The sequence below is a fragment of the Mus caroli genome, chromosome 5 (assembly GCF_900094665.2).
Source record: "Mus caroli chromosome 5, CAROLI_EIJ_v1.1, whole genome shotgun sequence".
In the NCBI taxonomy this organism is placed as follows: Eukaryota; Metazoa; Chordata; class Mammalia; order Rodentia; family Muridae; genus Mus; species Mus caroli.
The window spans coordinates 75,049,072-75,065,876 of NC_034574.1; the positions used below are offsets into that span (position 1 = coordinate 75,049,072).

A 16,805-nucleotide genomic window follows, 5' to 3' on the forward strand; every position below is an offset into this window, starting at 1 on the left:
AAAAAAAAAAAAAAAAAAAAAGAAAGAATCCTGAACCAATGTGTTTTTTTTAGCTCTGAAACACTATAGCTACATGTTTTCACTAGTTAGGGACTCTGGATGAAATAATTGTACATTTTATAATCTCCTATCAGTCTATAATTGTTTAAAAATAAAAGGCTTTCAAATAGAACAAATTCAGATGAGAGAGGGAAATGACATAAAGACCTAAGGTGTGAGTATCAGTGACACTGTGTATGAGTTAGTCTGTCCTATCAAAGTTGTTGATATTAGAGTATACCTATTCGATAGCTATTAATTGAGCACCCTAAGCATGTAATATGATTCTAAAAACCAATACACACTTGTGGCAGGACAAGAGAACAATAGTCTGTCAGAGGCTATTTGCTTTGGGGGTCTACAGTACTAGGGTAGTGCAGTGTAATTGGGCTATAGCACTGATCCCAGTCATCTTTATCTTTATGGTGCTTTGTAAGAAGAACTGGGTTTTCATTGAGTCTTATGCAAACTTAGAACATTTCCTCATGAGAACATCAGGCTATTTTGCCAGGACATTAAGCTCTGTGTAGATTTCCATAATCTCTTATTGACTTCTTTGTTTTGTGCTCAGTCCACAACTTTAACTCTACAATAGATTGATTTACTTCCTATCACATATTTCAGTATTACCTTAACTGTCCAGTTACTTTTCTACTGCTGTGAAGAGACACCATGACCAAGGCAACATGGAAAATAAAATATTTAACTGGGAGCTTTCTTAGAGTTTTGGAGGGTTGATTCTATGACCATTATGATGCAAAAGATGGCAGCAGGCAGGCAGGCAGGCTGGATTGGTGCTGGAACAAAAGCTGAGAGTTTACATGCTGAGACAACAGTGATGAGGCAAGGGAGGGAGGGAGAGAGGGAGGGATGGAGGGATGAGAGAGAGACAGAGACAGAGAAAGAAGTGGTAATGGCTTTTGGATCCTGAAAGCCTACTCCCAGTAACACACCTTTTCTCAATAATGCTTTACCTCCTAATCCTTCAAAAATAGTTCCCCAAGCTAGAAACCAAGATACCAACATATTAACCTATGGGAGTTTGCATTCAAACAACTATAATGACCTTTTTTCCCATTCCCTTTGCCCCATTTTATTGCGAAACCTAAGTACTAAATGTTTTAAAAGAGATTGTTATGTAGTTCACGCACAAATATCATCTCATCTGAAATTTTGAAACATTACATAGATAAATTATCCTGGAAAGTATCTTATATTAATTCATATTCCTTTTTTATTGTGCTGGATTTTAAACCTAGAGCCTTGCACAAACCAAAGGCATGATCTACTGGTGAGCTATATCTCCAACCCACATTATTCTTTCCTGAAGAAAAAAATCATTTCATATTAGAGACCAATAGTAATCTGATTATTTTCTGCAGGAGGCTTAGATAAAGGTGACATAAATTAATATTGGGTCTTCAGAGGCTGCAGGGGAAAGATAAACCTTATCATTGAACTTTAGATAGTCTATCTTCTCTGGTTACATGATGCAGGAAGTAGTTCACCTGACTAAGGTGGATGTGTCTTTTTAACTCTCTTGAAATACTGCACAGTAAATAAAGATAATTTGACTCTTGTTATACTACCATTATTCCTGAATAAATATGAGAATTACAGTTGCTGTAGTTGGCAGACTTCCCCAAGCATTGCAGTTCCATGACATGTACACTTACACACTACCACTTGTCTTAAGAAATGACCAAGAAGGACTATGCTCTTAATCTACAACAGAAAATGCTTCAGTCTGATTAGTTAAGCACATAATCACAGACCTGCTGTCCTACGTGTTGTCTTCAGTGTTGTCCAGTAGTGCGTTAGGAAGTCAATAAAGCTGATCCTGCTGTGAATTGTCAGTGCATGCTTGTTTGTCTAGTATACACTTAAATGTATCTGCTCCGGAATACTCCTTGGGATTCTTGTAGAAAATTACACTTAGTTTTCTACCAAAAATGGTGTTATTTATTTAAAGAAAAGAGAAAGTGATTTTTTAAAAAGTAACTTTGTGGAGAAGGCCTTAGTAGTCACAAAGTTTTCTATTTTTCTTTCTGTTTAAAACTATATAAAGGCACTCCATTATAGTGTGGTTTGATATGTATAAACTGCATGGCTATACATAACTTACAGTATGCTTGCTAAAATTTAGTGTATAAATTAAAAAATAATATAGCTTCTATAGAAACACTTTGTTTCTTCATCATATAGATCTATACTCTTCATGATATTCTTATGGGTGTGAAATTGCTAAATAAAACATTAACACTTCTGTGTTAAATATTTCTATAACATGTATTCTGGAGTGGATGATCACAGATTTGCATCCAAGCTTGGCAAACTCACACTTGGATAAACCAGGAATCAGAGAGGGAAATATAATTTTCAAGGTCTGTGCAGCAGAAACACCCTTCCACCAACCAGGCCTCACCTCCTGAAGGATCAAAACCTGTCCCAAACAATACCAATGACTGGAGACTAAGTCTTCAGTCATATGAGTTTGTAAGGGATGTATTTACAGTAAAACCAAAACACCTGTTACATATCAAATAGTATATTTGCATGAGAAAAAAGAGAGTGAGAAACACAGAGTTTAAATGCTATTGTGACAGATGATTTATCTATCTGTCTATATCCTGTACACTGATTGCTGCTTAGAAGTAACTGTAACATAACTTTGGTATTGCTTGAACTTAGTACCAGGTACAAATTACTTCCATAACTCTCTGTCATTACTTAAAATACTGAATGAGTGAAATATTTAGCAGCCTTGTCCTTATTAAATAAAATACATGCTTAAGAGTGAGTGAACATGACTTCACAAGAAAATAAAATAGATGGGCTCACATGGGAGCTTCATGAGGAAGCCTCTGCTTCAGGCATGTGGGTGTTATCATGAGTACCTTGAGAACCAGTTCTCATGGTTATTTCAATCTTAAGTTAATTTCATAAAAAAAATAAATGCTGGAGTTTTTGTTTCTAGTTTTTTTTTAACTACTTGGATAGTATAATGCAATATATTACTGTTGTGAGCATATATCTCCAGAAACATAGACAAATATGTTTGTGTTATTCAACAATCTCAAAATTCATTGGATAACAACGAAGTCATCAATGAATCATTCTACTGTTTCAATGACTGTGATGTGTCATATAATCTGCCTATCCTAGTCAAGGCAAATGAAGATTCTTTTACTCTTATTCAGTCTAAACTATTCATATTAGCTCTAATACCACACAGCGCACTGTAAACATATCTACATAGTTCTATGTGTAGGTAGAATTTATTCTGTAATAAATTCTATTTATTACAGAATAAATACAAGTTAGAGAGGCTTGTGCAGAGTCCAAGAAGGTTCAGAAGTAGGCTGAGGATGAGCCTTACTAAGATACTGAACCAGACCAGCACTTAGAGCTGCTCCTGGGGCTGCTGAAGTCAGGTTTGAGAGTGATGCCTGCAGATAGAAATCAGCTGCAAGGTTGAGTAGTTAACAGTGGGTCATATCTAGGACCAGGAGACCAAATAGATGGATGGGCAGAATGTCTGATAGGCTCTGTCCACAGCAGGTAAGAGAGCTTAAGCCAAGCTCCAGAAACAGTTCTGGGAGTCCTTGGTCCTTGTCACACATCAGGTTGGGTTGTTATGGGGACATGCTATCACTGTGTTAAGTACCTATTACTTTATGGAGCCGAGAGAAGGGGAGGGATGGAGGAAGGAAGGGAGGGAGGAGAGAGAGAGAGAGAGAGAGAGAGAGAGAGAGAGAGAGAAACTGCTATGCCATATTCTTGGTCTGGCATGTCTAATAAGATCTTGGACTTGTTTTCCGTAATATGATTTTAATATACTCTATGTTCCTCTAGTCTCAGTTCAGTCCAGTAAACTTGTAGACTGGGTCTCTTTCTAGGAATAACTCAATTCATCAGTTTCTTCTGGGCAGGTGGTACCTGACTAATGGTCTAGGTCTAGGAACAGATGGCCTTAGTTTCTGAGCCTACCTAAAGTCTACAGTAATCATCTTTCCTCAAAATGGAGTCAAAAGCTGCTTGTAAGGTAGAGTGTTCTATGCCAATGAACAGTCTGCACACACACACACACACACGCACACACATGCACAGCACTGTCTTAGACATTATAGAGTAATTGAGAGTAGGGTACAGGCTGATCTCAATACCTCCTTCCTAGTTTCTAAATACAAACAACTTTTAAAACAACAACCAAGATCCTCAGCCCCTCTGCTATGCTTTTATCAGTCTCCTAGAAATGTAAGTGCGTAGCAAATGTAAATTGCTCTAAAGATCCACAGTCAATCCAGTTATTTCATAGGCATGTCACATATGCTACACTCTTGACAGTTGAAAAATTACATCAAACGTCTATCAGTTCCTCAGAGACCATGGAGTCAAACTTGTCATATTAATGCCTGGCTAAATTCAGCGGTCCCTCTGTCACCAAGCACAGTGAAAAGTGGTGAATCCAGGGATTCATGGCTTTCAAGAATATTTGAGCACATGGGATTTGTGTGCTCAATCTTAAGTGGGCATTTATACCACCCCTCTCAGATGCAATGACTACTCTGGGAGACCAGGGTTGCAGAGCGGGGATGGCACAACAACCTGGAAGAACTAGAAGATATGGAGATGAGATGCAAAATGCTACATGGAGAGCTTGACACAGCCATTGCAGTCATGACCTCACCACAGCTGTCAGTTAACAGTCATTCCTGGATGAAGAGGAAGGGGGAGAGGTTCCTAGGCCTTACCTTTCCCTAGCAGATTCTGAGTAGCAGGTCACCACTGCCTTTGTGTTCCAAAGGGTATTTACAAATTTGTAGCTAGGCAAACATGTCCTGGTTAAAATTGGTGGATCTGAAAATGAAAGGCCTGTGGGTAAGGGCCCTTTGAGAATGAGGCTTAATAGGTGGGACAGAAAAGTGATCAGGAGGTGAGAGTGAACAGAATGTACTATCAAGGTGCATGGAATTGTCATGGAGCAAATTCAATCAATAAAGGAAATACTAGTCTATTACTTCCAAGTGCTATAAGACTAGAAGTCTCACCTTTCTCTGTGTCATTTATGGACTGTAGGTAACAGAGCACTCTTGGGCATATAATAAATTAGAAAAGTAGCAGAAACATATTCATTGCCCATCTGTATTGGAACACGATTTTAGGCAGCAAGAGAGCTCCCTTATGTAATAGGTCTGAGCCCACAAAAGAATTAGAAATGCCCTCAACAAAATGGGAGATCACCGTAAGGCCTGCATCCTCTACTCTCAACTAGAGAAAACCAGCTGCTCGCTCAAAGGTCACCTGCTGGCTCTCCATATTCCGAGTTTGGCTGAGAAGAGGAACTCTACAGTTGTTCCTCTCTTCTTATTTTGAATTTGTAAGCCTGGAAAACTTTCCAGTCACTCCATGCCTCAGTTTTACTGTTTGAAAGTGAAGATTATGAATGGTAGTTTCTCACAGGCTTTACTTTCTGAGGTAGAGCAGTGTCTGAGTTGTATTCATAAGATTGCTTAGATCCTCTGAAGTAGATACGTGGGAGACTCCCATTATGTCTGTGTCATAGGATAACCTTTAAAAACAATACGTGAGTAGTGCTTGGATCAAATTAATATCAAAATCCAGTATATGTTAACTCAGGTATAAATATGTGTCAATGTTCACTGTAAAGCAGCAGCACTGTCCCAGCGGACAGGGAATGTTTGATAGATCTCGATTTGAATGCAGGTCCTGTCACTCAGCAACTATACAAAGTTGTCAGAAAACCTATGTGAGTTTTCATAAACATGCAGGATTTAAACTTAGTAGAACAGATTGGCGTTTGTCAACTCCCTAATGAAGATGACTACACCCACCCGATGAATATTTGAAACATAATTAAAGCATGGGTAAAATAATCATAAAGATAAGTATGGGTGCCCCCAAATAATAGAAGCATTAATATAGTATAAAACATTTAGTGGTTTTTGGTTTTCTGGGATCTAACATGTAGCAGATAATTTTAAAGAAGAGTCCCTTAAAATCTTATATTTTCACTTATTATCATATATAACAAGACCATTATGATTTCCTGTTTATTAAAACACTTAATTTTCTCTATTTACACTAAGGATAATATCCTAAGAGAGAACCAGGAGATATAAGTGGATCAAATTACAGAAATAAATATCCCTCTACATGGCTGATAGTCTATGGTTTTCCACTCTCAAGAGGCCATTCTGCCAAGTCCTACAAATGAATTCTGAAAGGAACTGGATAATTTCTTGATGCATAATAGCAGTGTTTCACTTTTAAGGCTGTGTCTAATCAAATATGCTGCCACCTTCTGCTAACCATGGGGATCAGGGAGAGCATCTTTCTATCCTGAGCATTGCACAAGTAGCCAAAAGCCATGCTCAGCACTGGGATGGTTTTAGCTTTCTCGTTTCTTCTATTGGACCCTTGGGAGGCTTGCTTTAGTAATGGACCTTGGATCCAAATGAACACTTGGCAAGTGCAGAGCACAAAGTGCTTTTGCAGTCACCCGGAGCATTGTCTATTGAGATGAGGGTAATACAAGACATTTGTAACAGGAAAGCTGCAAAGAGAATAATGTTTTGAAGAGAGGGAAGAAGAAAATGGACAACTGAAAAAAAAAAAGCTGTAGGTTTTCACTGAGTAGAGAACAACTTGTCTGTAAAGTGAAATTTTCATTAAGATCACATGACTTTCTGTTCTGTCTTGAGTATTACATCCTCTAAAAAGCTGTTTATTGCAAATATGATTATTGTATAATCAAGGATAGTAATGCCTTATTAGAATCATTTTATTCCCTCATTATTGTATTAAAAGCTGGCATAAGACTGATCATTGTAGAAGTGTAAAGCAGTTCATGATGACAGACTTTCTTTTCTGTTCATGGGATGGTTTCTGGTGCTAGGGATCAAACTTAGGACCTTGCATGTGCTGGAAAAGCATTGGACTGCTGATCAGAACCGAGGGCTCCCATTTGCTTCACACAGACTCCCACTAGGCAGTTCTCACTGGTCTATAGTTTGTCATTATCTGGCCACTGCCTCCCAGTACTAGATCTCAGATATGCACATAGCCCCAGGTCCGTTTTCATAGCAAAGTATTATAAACCTGAGACACGCAACAAGAGGAGTTTCTGACTATAGGATAGTGATTTGCTTACTGTTTGATGTCATGTTTCCTCATTTAAAAATTAATAATTTATAATATCAATCACTCTATAATTTTGATCATAATTAAGTGAAATTACAAATATGCAAGTATATTATAAAACATTAATCACTATAAAAATTGCCATGGTCACACTTTTCCATATACGCCACAAAACTTGCATTGACGTTCTAAGTTATAATTGTTTAAGACAGGCTGGAGGAAAAAAAATAAAGAAAATAAATCAAATGTTTGACTGTTTTTTAACTATAAAGCATTACTATAGACAGTACTTAGGAGAACTGAAAGGGTTTTTGATGATGATGATGGGAAGAGGTAGGGAAAAAGGCTATGAAGACACACTCAATGTTGACAGAGTAATAAAGATAACTAAGCAAAATACTCAAAGAGAATAAAATGCTAAATGTAAGTAGTCACTCAAATTTATTTTTCCACACACACAGCACACAGGTGCTTAGCACAGCGTTTGATTAAACTTGCTGTCTTCAGCTGATGTGGCACAGCAGCACCCACTGAGACATTGTCACAACATCCTTGCCTCATGGAAGATCAAGACTGTCTCATAGCATGTGATGCTAGCTGGAACCCCAACAAGCAAGAGCTTTTCTGGGGATTCAGATATTTCTTTTGTCAGTATCTATCAATGAGACAAGTTTTTTGTTTTGTTTTGTTTTGTTTTGTTTTTGTTGTTTTTTACAAGCTCAAGGGACATTGTGTATTTCACTGGTACTTAACTCTGCCAAAAGCTGACATCAAACAGGGCCCATGGGATCCCGGCAGAGCGGTTAACAGAGGAGCTGAAAGGCCAGGATAGATGGTTAAAATCGACAGTTACTCTGTTTAAATTCCAACAGAATTGGACAATCTTCACTTTTAGGCATTTCTCAGTGACACAGTTCCAAGGAGAGAAATTTGATCTTGATTCTTAGGATTAGGATGTCTGTTTTGAGCTGATTTTTTTTTTTTTTTGATAGTATCTGCTTCACTATGACTGTTTCGAGATAGAGTCATTTTCAAGGAAAGACCTTCATGTTCCCAGGTTCTTAACTCTTTTTTTCCCCATTTTCCTTTTTAAAGTATTGGATATTTTCTTTATTTACATTTCAAATGTTATCCCCTTTCCCAGTTCCCCCAAACCTTCTATCCCATCTCCCTCTCCACCACCCACTTCTATGAGGGTGCCCCCTCCCTCCTCCCCACTCTGGCATTCCCTTACAATGGGGCATGAAGCCTTCCCAGGACCAAGGGTCTCTCCTCCTATTGATGCCTGACAAGGCCATCCTCTGCTACATATGTAGCTGGAGTCATGGTCCCTCCGTGTGTACACCTTGGTTTAGTCTCTGGGAGCTCTGAGGGGTCTCATTGGTTGATACTGTCGGATGCTTTACTCTTTGTGCTGTCTAGTGGTTTTCCTTAGTGATAAGCATAGATTAATTAATCAGGTACATTTTCTAGACTGTTTCTTGAGAGACATTTAGGTCTGTCATGTTACTCTGTTGGCATAGTCTTCCCCATTTTGTGGTTCCTCTGTCATCCTTTGCTGCCTCACTTGACCTGTCCCTGATATTTATCCTCTTATCTTAGAGGCTCCTTTACCCTTGGTGAGGCTGAATTCAGAAGAAATAATTTTAACAAAACATGTGCTAGCATATAAGCCAGGCTTAGAGGCTGCAAATGCTCTTTAATGGAGTCGTCTATCATATAATCTGTGACTCAAAGCAGAAGTAGGGACATAGTGAGGTGGAAATGAAGCAGGGGTGCTCACTCCCATGACAAAGGCCCCGTGTCAGAGAAGGAGACTGCAGATGTGGGGCTATGAATCCTGTGTGATTTAAATAATGAATAAAGAGATGAGAGAGTTTTCAGAATGACTGGAAGAGGCTTGTGGAGGGGCTTTGAGTATGAAGTAAAGATGGTCTACTTTTGTTTTGAGAGTATCCAGAAACCATTCAAGAGTTTGAAAGGGAGAGTAATCCAGTCTAGATTTTACTCTTAAGACATACATCTGGGGAAAGGTCGAAAATGCTTTGAGTTAATTTCAGAAGAAAAGAAAGAAAAAAAGAAAGGAAAAGAAAAGAAAAGAAAAGAAAAGAAAAGAAAAGAAAAGAAAAGAAAAGAAAAGAAAAGAAAAGAAAAGAAAAGAAAAGAAACATTTCTATTACGTGGCGGTGCTATTTCCAAAATGTTTTGCTGTGATGAGATAGTTTTCCAAAACTCTGACTTGTTTAATTAGAGTACAGTGATACACTGAATCTTTACTAAAAGATCTCTTTGAAAATTGTAAGACTGGAGCCACCATAAGTAAAACTCTTGTAGCAGTTTGCCATTGTCTTGTACGTATGTACAGCCATGTACTTTTATAGAGAAAATTATTGCTGAACTAATCTCCCTCCTAGTTAAATGCTAATTAAAATATCCAGTTTTAAACAAGGCATTCATCTTGAAAGCGTTCTGCAGTGCTTATATAATTCTCGAGAAAGAAGACAATTAAAAACAATTTCTATTTTAAAACTATTTTTCCCTTCTAGCTCAAAGAGGTTCACAAACAAGTTAATTTGAGCATAAGATTATTTAGCTAATAACAGGTAATTCCACAACTCTTATTTTTTTTTTATGTGATCAAACTTAAAAAGACAAAGAACGAGCAAGGCTTTGTTTGAAATAAAAACTACAGCTCATTATCAATGAAAAGATTATAGTCCTTGTCAGAAAGCTTTACAGTTCCTCTAAGTGGTCCCTTCACAAGTACAAATGAGAGCTGGTTTTATTTAAATTAAAGAAAAAATACATGTGAGATTCACTTTTAACTACTGCCTTAACATAGCCACAGGATCAAGAAGTCAAATTTCTGTCATCTGGAAAAAAAAAATGAAATATTCTTGCATCTCAGTGATGATACATTGACATGAATTTGTAAAAACGAGTAATAGTATTACATTCGTGATTTTAAATTTATTCTTACCTTCCTAAGTTTTGATGCATTTTTGCTGATTTCTAAATCTGCTTTCAGTCGCATCTTGTTGTTTTTAATCTAAAGCATTAGATTAAACATTTTGAAATATTTTATTAAAAGTTACTTAATCTATAGCACACATCAAAGTTAATGACTATGAACCCTGAACTCTTATATTAGGATGATAAATACTAAAGAGGATGATGGTTTTACTCTGTAGCTCTTATCAGAAAAACAGTCAAGACCCGACTGTATCCATTCATCAACAGTGATGGACTCCGAGTACATCAGTGACTGGGGAAAGATGGGAAAATCTACTGAGGTTTCAGATACAGGAAAGAGACTCAGTCAGCCAGGGTTTGCACCGCAGTGCGCACAATGCACTCGGAAGCTGAACAGAAACGAGGTACTCCTCCTGCTCCTCTCAGCGTGAAGCACTTGTAGGTATAACAGCCTGCATTACCATTTTGCCTGCCCACTTTCCTTTCATGTACAGAGAAAACAAAGAGAAAGCAGAAAACTGAGAAACATGATTTCAGAGCGCATCAAACCAAGAAACGTGAAGTCAGAGAGCATCGTGCCAGAAATGTACTATTAGAGTGATCTGATGTTCAGAAAGCAATCCCTTCTGCCTCTGGCATACCAGTCCTAGATAGGGAAGTTTTACGGACAGCAATTTCTCTCTCATGAATTTGGCATCTCTTCTGTAGCAACTGAGACTTGACAATCAGACTTTTATAGAGATGCAGTTAATTTATGAAAGACAAGAAGATTGTCATAGGAATCTCCCAAGTCTCCTAGTGTGAGTTAGCCTGTACCAGGCTGGAGCCAATGTCTCAGACTCCTACTAATAAGTAAAGTTAGTAATTTAGTGACATAACGTCTTCTGAAGTGCTTCCATTTCACATTAATAAGTCAGACATGGTTGTTTTTTAAACTTGGGTCAGTTCAGCTGGCAGTGGTGGCACGCACCTTTGATCTCAGCACTTGGAAGGCAGAGGCAGGAGGATTTCTGAATTTGAGACCAGCCTGGTCTACAGAGTGAGTTCCAGGACAGCCAGGGCTATACAGAGAAACCCTTTCTCAAACAAAACAAAGCAAAACAAAGCAAAGCAAAACAAAAACTTGGGTCAGTTCTAAGAGTAGACCTTTAGGGTACTCAAATAAAATATGATAAGAGATTATACTCAGAATTGCTCTTTTTGAGATTATAATACAAATACAATATTGTTTCTCCCCTCTCCTCACTTCTTCTCCTCCCATGTACCCCTCCATGCCCCTCTAAATTTGCAAACTTTCTTTTCATTAATTGTTTGTATGTGTAAGGGTTTTTGTTTATGTTCTCTCTTTTTAATATTTTTCCTTTATCATTTTTAGAAAGTTACATTATCTATTACATATATATAACTAATATATATCATATGTTATATATTATATTTAAATATATAATATAGACACATATGTATAAATGTAACAGAGTTCTGTCTCTCTTACTTTTAATGTCAGTTCCTCCTTCTCCAAAAGAGAAGTGAGAACAACTTAGCTCGTCCAGAGAGTTCCTGTGGACATGAGTGAAAACACACACACACACACACACACACACACACACACACACACACACACACACACACCACCCGTGTATATATGAGAGGATTTATTTTGGATCTGTCATACCACCTATCATCTATCCTCTATCACGGCCAGCAGGGCTTGACAAGGGATGGCTCTATCCTAGGCAGTGGGAGTCAGCTTGCTCACATCTCTATCCTTGAATCAGAGAGGAGAGAGCCCCTCTGGCACCCTGCCGAGATATAGGTCCTCCTCCACTCAACAACCCCCCTACTGCCCCTCCCCCCTCTAGCCTTACTTCCTACTAAGTGCACAATTTCTCACGGCCCGGTCTGTGGACCCACTCTTCACAAGTGAACTTGTGGTGAACTGTTCACATTCAAACCGCAGCATCTAATATGAATATATTTCATCTAACTTTTCTCTATGCCTAGTTCGAAAAATTGTAAGTGGAGGGTTTATGGTTTTAATTCTTTATTGTGAGAAAGGCTGAGAGCATTGATAAGCTTACAGAGAGTCTTAATGTGCCGTAATCTTGTTTTCTGTGATTAGAGTTGAAAAAGAAAAGCACGTAAAATGCGTCTGTTTGGTAGAAGTCGAATGGCTGGTTTAGTACTCTAGTGGCACTCGGGTGCCTTGGTACTGGCAAGTTTTTGCCATGTCTAAAATGCAAATGAGGTCATGGATTTCTAGGGCCCTAATATTATTTAAAGTGTCAAATAAAACTGATTTCTGATCTTGGGATTTCCTGAGGTTATACTATGAGCGGCAATGTAGGTGGATTTTTTTGTTTTTTGTTTTGTTTTCCAATTGTGTTTCAGGGATTTCTACCACAGGATCCCTGGGTATGGGAAGCACGACCACCAGCACCACCCTCCGGACCACAACCTGGAACATAGGGAGGAGTACCACCGCATCCTTGCCGGGCAGAAGAAACCGCAGTACCAGCACGCCATCCCCCGCCGTAGAGGTGCTGGATGACGTCACCACACACCTGCCTTCGGCAGCCTCCCAAATCCCAGCTATGGAAGAGAGCTGCGAGGCTGTGGAAGCCCGAGAAATCATGTGGTTTAAGACCCGACAGGGGCAGGTAGCAAAGCAGCCGTGCCCAGCAGGAACCATAGGTAAGCCTGCCCCAGCCAGCCTAGCTCAGGGCTTCCTTGGTTTTGCTTGTGTTCTTTCACACTAAGTTCAGTTTCCTTTTCCTTTGTTTCTCTTTTCCTGTTTTCTCCTGTCCTCTTAGTTCTCTTCTTTGTTTCGGTTTTGTTGTTACCATCCATTTTAATTATTATTATTTGAATACGTTATGAACTCAACCAAATGGGTGCTCCATTGTCAGCGGAAGTCACAGGGGAGAATGCTTTTGAGTAAGTTTTCCTTTAGTGTTAGCGCTTGAAGTCAGATGATGCTCCACAGAGCCAGATCCTCCCTGCAACATCCCTGCTCTGTCCTTGGATTGGTGTGTAGGCTTCTACCTAACATGCTGACCATTGATCACATCACATCGTGCATTTTAAAAAGGAGAAAAGCATGAATATCTTTTATGTAGTTCTCTGGTAGCTAAATGTACCTGACACGGTCACGAGCCTTCTGTTGGGAGCTATCTCCTACTCAGAAGCATCGATCTAAGAACAATCTCCTCTGCTTCTTCCAGGAGATAATTAAGAAATAGATGCCTCTGAACCTATTTTATTTCTGCCATGTTTATAATACACCAGGGTCATAGTTACCATTTTAAGACAAATACTCTACTTTTCTTGTCGTTTGCACTGAACTTCATAATACTTGACACACCAACAAATATTTGCATTTTTCATCAAATATATATATAATATTATATATATATTATATATAATACATATTTGATATACATACATGTGTTCTTATGGGCTATTTTTGGACATTATTCTCTTGGTTCCTTTAACTGTGTATATGTAATTTTAGATTCCATAACACAGAGTGCTGGGAACACCAGAGATGGTCTTGTTTTTTTATCAGTGCCCATTTTAGCAAAGTGCTTAAGAATTTAACACCCCTCTTTCATCTCTCTGAAAAGGAGTGGGGATACTTCTCTCTAGTGTTTTCTCTCACATTGGAACCAGAAAGCCCCACAGATTTTCTTCTTCCTTACTTCTGAGGTCAGTTCCTCCTCGCTCTCCAAGAGAAGGGAGAGCAACCTGACTGCCTCTGTGAGGCAGCTCCCGCCAGCATGAGTGAAAACCATGATCTGAAAGCAAGCACTTTACACCAGTGAACAGATCATCTCTCTCCTGGGAAAACCGAGGAACAGTATCTGTGTAGCCCTTTTCAAGTTCTCCCAGGGCTTAAAGGGTATGCCAATATATCCACGCCCTAACCCCAAGGCCAGGCCTACAAATATTCTTGAATTTTGGTCTTAGCTTTCTCACTTTAACCACAGTAAATATTCGGATCCATCCTCTATTCAACTATGGATGCTTTTTCTGAAACCTGAATTTAACCACTCTTCTCTTCTTAAAAATCTTCCCTAATTTCTAGCATAATTGATCAAGGAGCTTTATGGCCCAGCTTTCTTGCCTTCCTAGGTTAATTAAATAAAACTTCAATCAGCAGAAGCCCCATAAAAAGTCTTGACATCTCCCAAAGGCGACGTATTTCCTCTACTCGAAATGGCCTTTCCCACCTAGCTTTCCTGAAAGCCTGCATTGCTAATATTATCTTACCCTTATGAACAGAACATCAGGTCCACTAAAATGAGCTCTCTGTGGTCTTAATTCATGAAGTTCTTCCCCACAACTGCAATATTTGCTAACAAATGCTTAAAAACGCTGGACTCTTAATTTGTTCTTAAACATTTGTCCAGTTTCATTTACTTTCAAAGCATTGTTTCTGGAGCTTAATAGATCCTATCTCAATACAATTATCTAATTTTTAAGGCCGCGTATACATATGCATATATATATATACATACATGAAGTGACTCTAAGAAATATGATGTGATTATTTGTAACAGGAATGTCTCTTGCTGTTTGTAGGTGTATCAACTTACCTATGTCTTGCTCCTGATGGAATATGGGACCCCCAAGGACCAGATCTCAGCAACTGCTCTTCTCCTTGGGTCAATCACATAACGCAGAAGGTAACTTTGAAACCCTTAAGAGAAGCTTAGTAGGCTCTCTCTCTTTGTTGTTGATTACTTGTTCTGAAAAACAAATAGGATACTTTAAAAATTAATCTAAAACAGTACATTTTAATGGAATTTTATTTTAATAGAATTTAAAATTAAAAGACAACCTTTAATACATGATGTGCTAATTTCAAAATTCTCTTGTTTTTAAATTGAAAATCCATGTATAAAGCCAGGCATTGTTATTTATAGTAAGTTTATTATTAATCAAATTTCTGTCACACTTTAAGCTACAGAGATGAACATCCAAGAGGCATTAACCATCAAGCCTAGAAAAAAAAATTAAGCTTACACGCATGTGGATATTTCCTCTGGAAATAATAAAATAATACAGAAAATTCTACCTCTTGGATCTTGAGCAGCTTGCAAAACGTTGTGTAACTTAGTCACTTATCAGTGCTAAAAGTACACACGTGTATAATGACATCTTCAGACGCAAATTTGGGCTTATTCAGTTGCAATATGTTGAACATTTTTAGTATTAATGCACTGTGGGGCTTTGAATTGATTTCATTGCAAACAGAGACCAGATGTGCATTTATGCCAAAAGGGCTATGGGATGGATCCTTATTACAGCAATTTATGTGGATTTATGCACTTCTGAAATGCAGAGTCCAGCAATAGCACATTAGCCATGCTGTGAAATTTCTGAAATATATATATATATATATATATGTATATATGTATATATCCTGAGAAATATTACAAATGATGGCCTTCCTAAAAGCCTGCCTGGCCCATTTACACTTTTCTGTATTTGTTTTTAACCAGGCTTATCCTCAATAATATTCTGTATAATAATCCATAAATACCTACCCAGTAGATCATTTACCGAATGAGCTATAACTATCTGTGCATCGTCGATCAAGGAAGAGCTTCGGGTTTTACTGACTCTGTGACTCTCTTCCATATGCATCTGCATACTTGTTGTCGTTCATAATGAGGCCTCTCCAATTTCAGCACTGTTCCTGCCACAGCTTTTATGTCCTTTGATTTTATTACAATGTAGCTCAGACCCCGGGGCAAATAACTCTCCCTGGATGTGATCAGACTAAGAGATCAGCAGCATATCTTTTTACATTAGCAACTTAAAAAAAGAGAAAAGTTCCCTAGATACTTAGCCCAGGGGTTAATATAAATTCAATAATAATTCACCTAGAAAGCTGAGTGTTTTCATGATAATTTCTGAATATGCTTGGGCTATTTCATTGCAGAAATTACCGGGTGACTTGAACTGATAATGATAGTTAATTCCCTCCTTTCCTCTGCAGCCCTGCTAATCTTAGGACAAAAGAGATAATTCCTTTTAAAGACCAGACAGCTGTTGCCCACTTGATTCATGGAGGAGATGTTTTGTTTTATAATAAATTGGTCTTGTTCATCCAAAGCATTTCTGCTTAATCCTTACGGGTCTATAAAGTTTGGCTAGATTATAATTACATTTAAATTAAAGAATTTAGTCAACTGGAATTTATAACCATGATGTAAGTTTATAAAGTGCTCAGAAGAATCTTTTGAGCTCTCTCCATCATTCTTTAACAGAGGAGGCTCACAGAGGCTATACCTTTAGGACTCTCTGCTTCTCCACACACTGGCTAACTTGTGATTCAGTCATTCTCACTTTGACAGCCACATGTGCTCACTAGCAGTCTCTCTTCACTTTGTCTTCCCTTCCTTCCTTCCTTCCTTCCTTCCTTCCTTCCTTCCTTCCTTCCTTCCTTCCTTCCTTCCTTCCTTCCTTCTCTCCTCCTTCTCTCCCTCCCTCCCTCCCTTCCTTCCTCTCTTCCTGGTTGTGTCTGTTTTATCTGCTGTCTGAATATGAATGACACTGGGATTGACTTCTCCCAGCTCCCGACTCTCCATACATGTTTCTTCCCCACCTCTCCTCTGTTGTAG

General features: G+C 38.4%; 1 protein-coding gene across 23 annotated transcripts in view; it reads left to right on the forward strand.

The window, feature by feature from the left end:
* The window catches only part of Adgrl3 (adhesion G protein-coupled receptor L3), a 762,557-nt gene that overhangs the window by 578,895 nt on the left and 166,857 nt on the right, over nt 1–16,805 (forward strand). For all 23 annotated transcript variants that reach the window (XM_029477382.1, XM_029477372.1, XM_029477362.1 and 20 more), the window contains 2 exons: nt 12,565–12,867; nt 14,758–14,861. In XM_029477382.1, the coding sequence (XP_029333242.1) occupies nt 12,565–12,867; nt 14,758–14,861 (407 nt within the window). The remainder of the gene's footprint in view (nt 1–12,564; nt 12,868–14,757; nt 14,862–16,805) is intronic.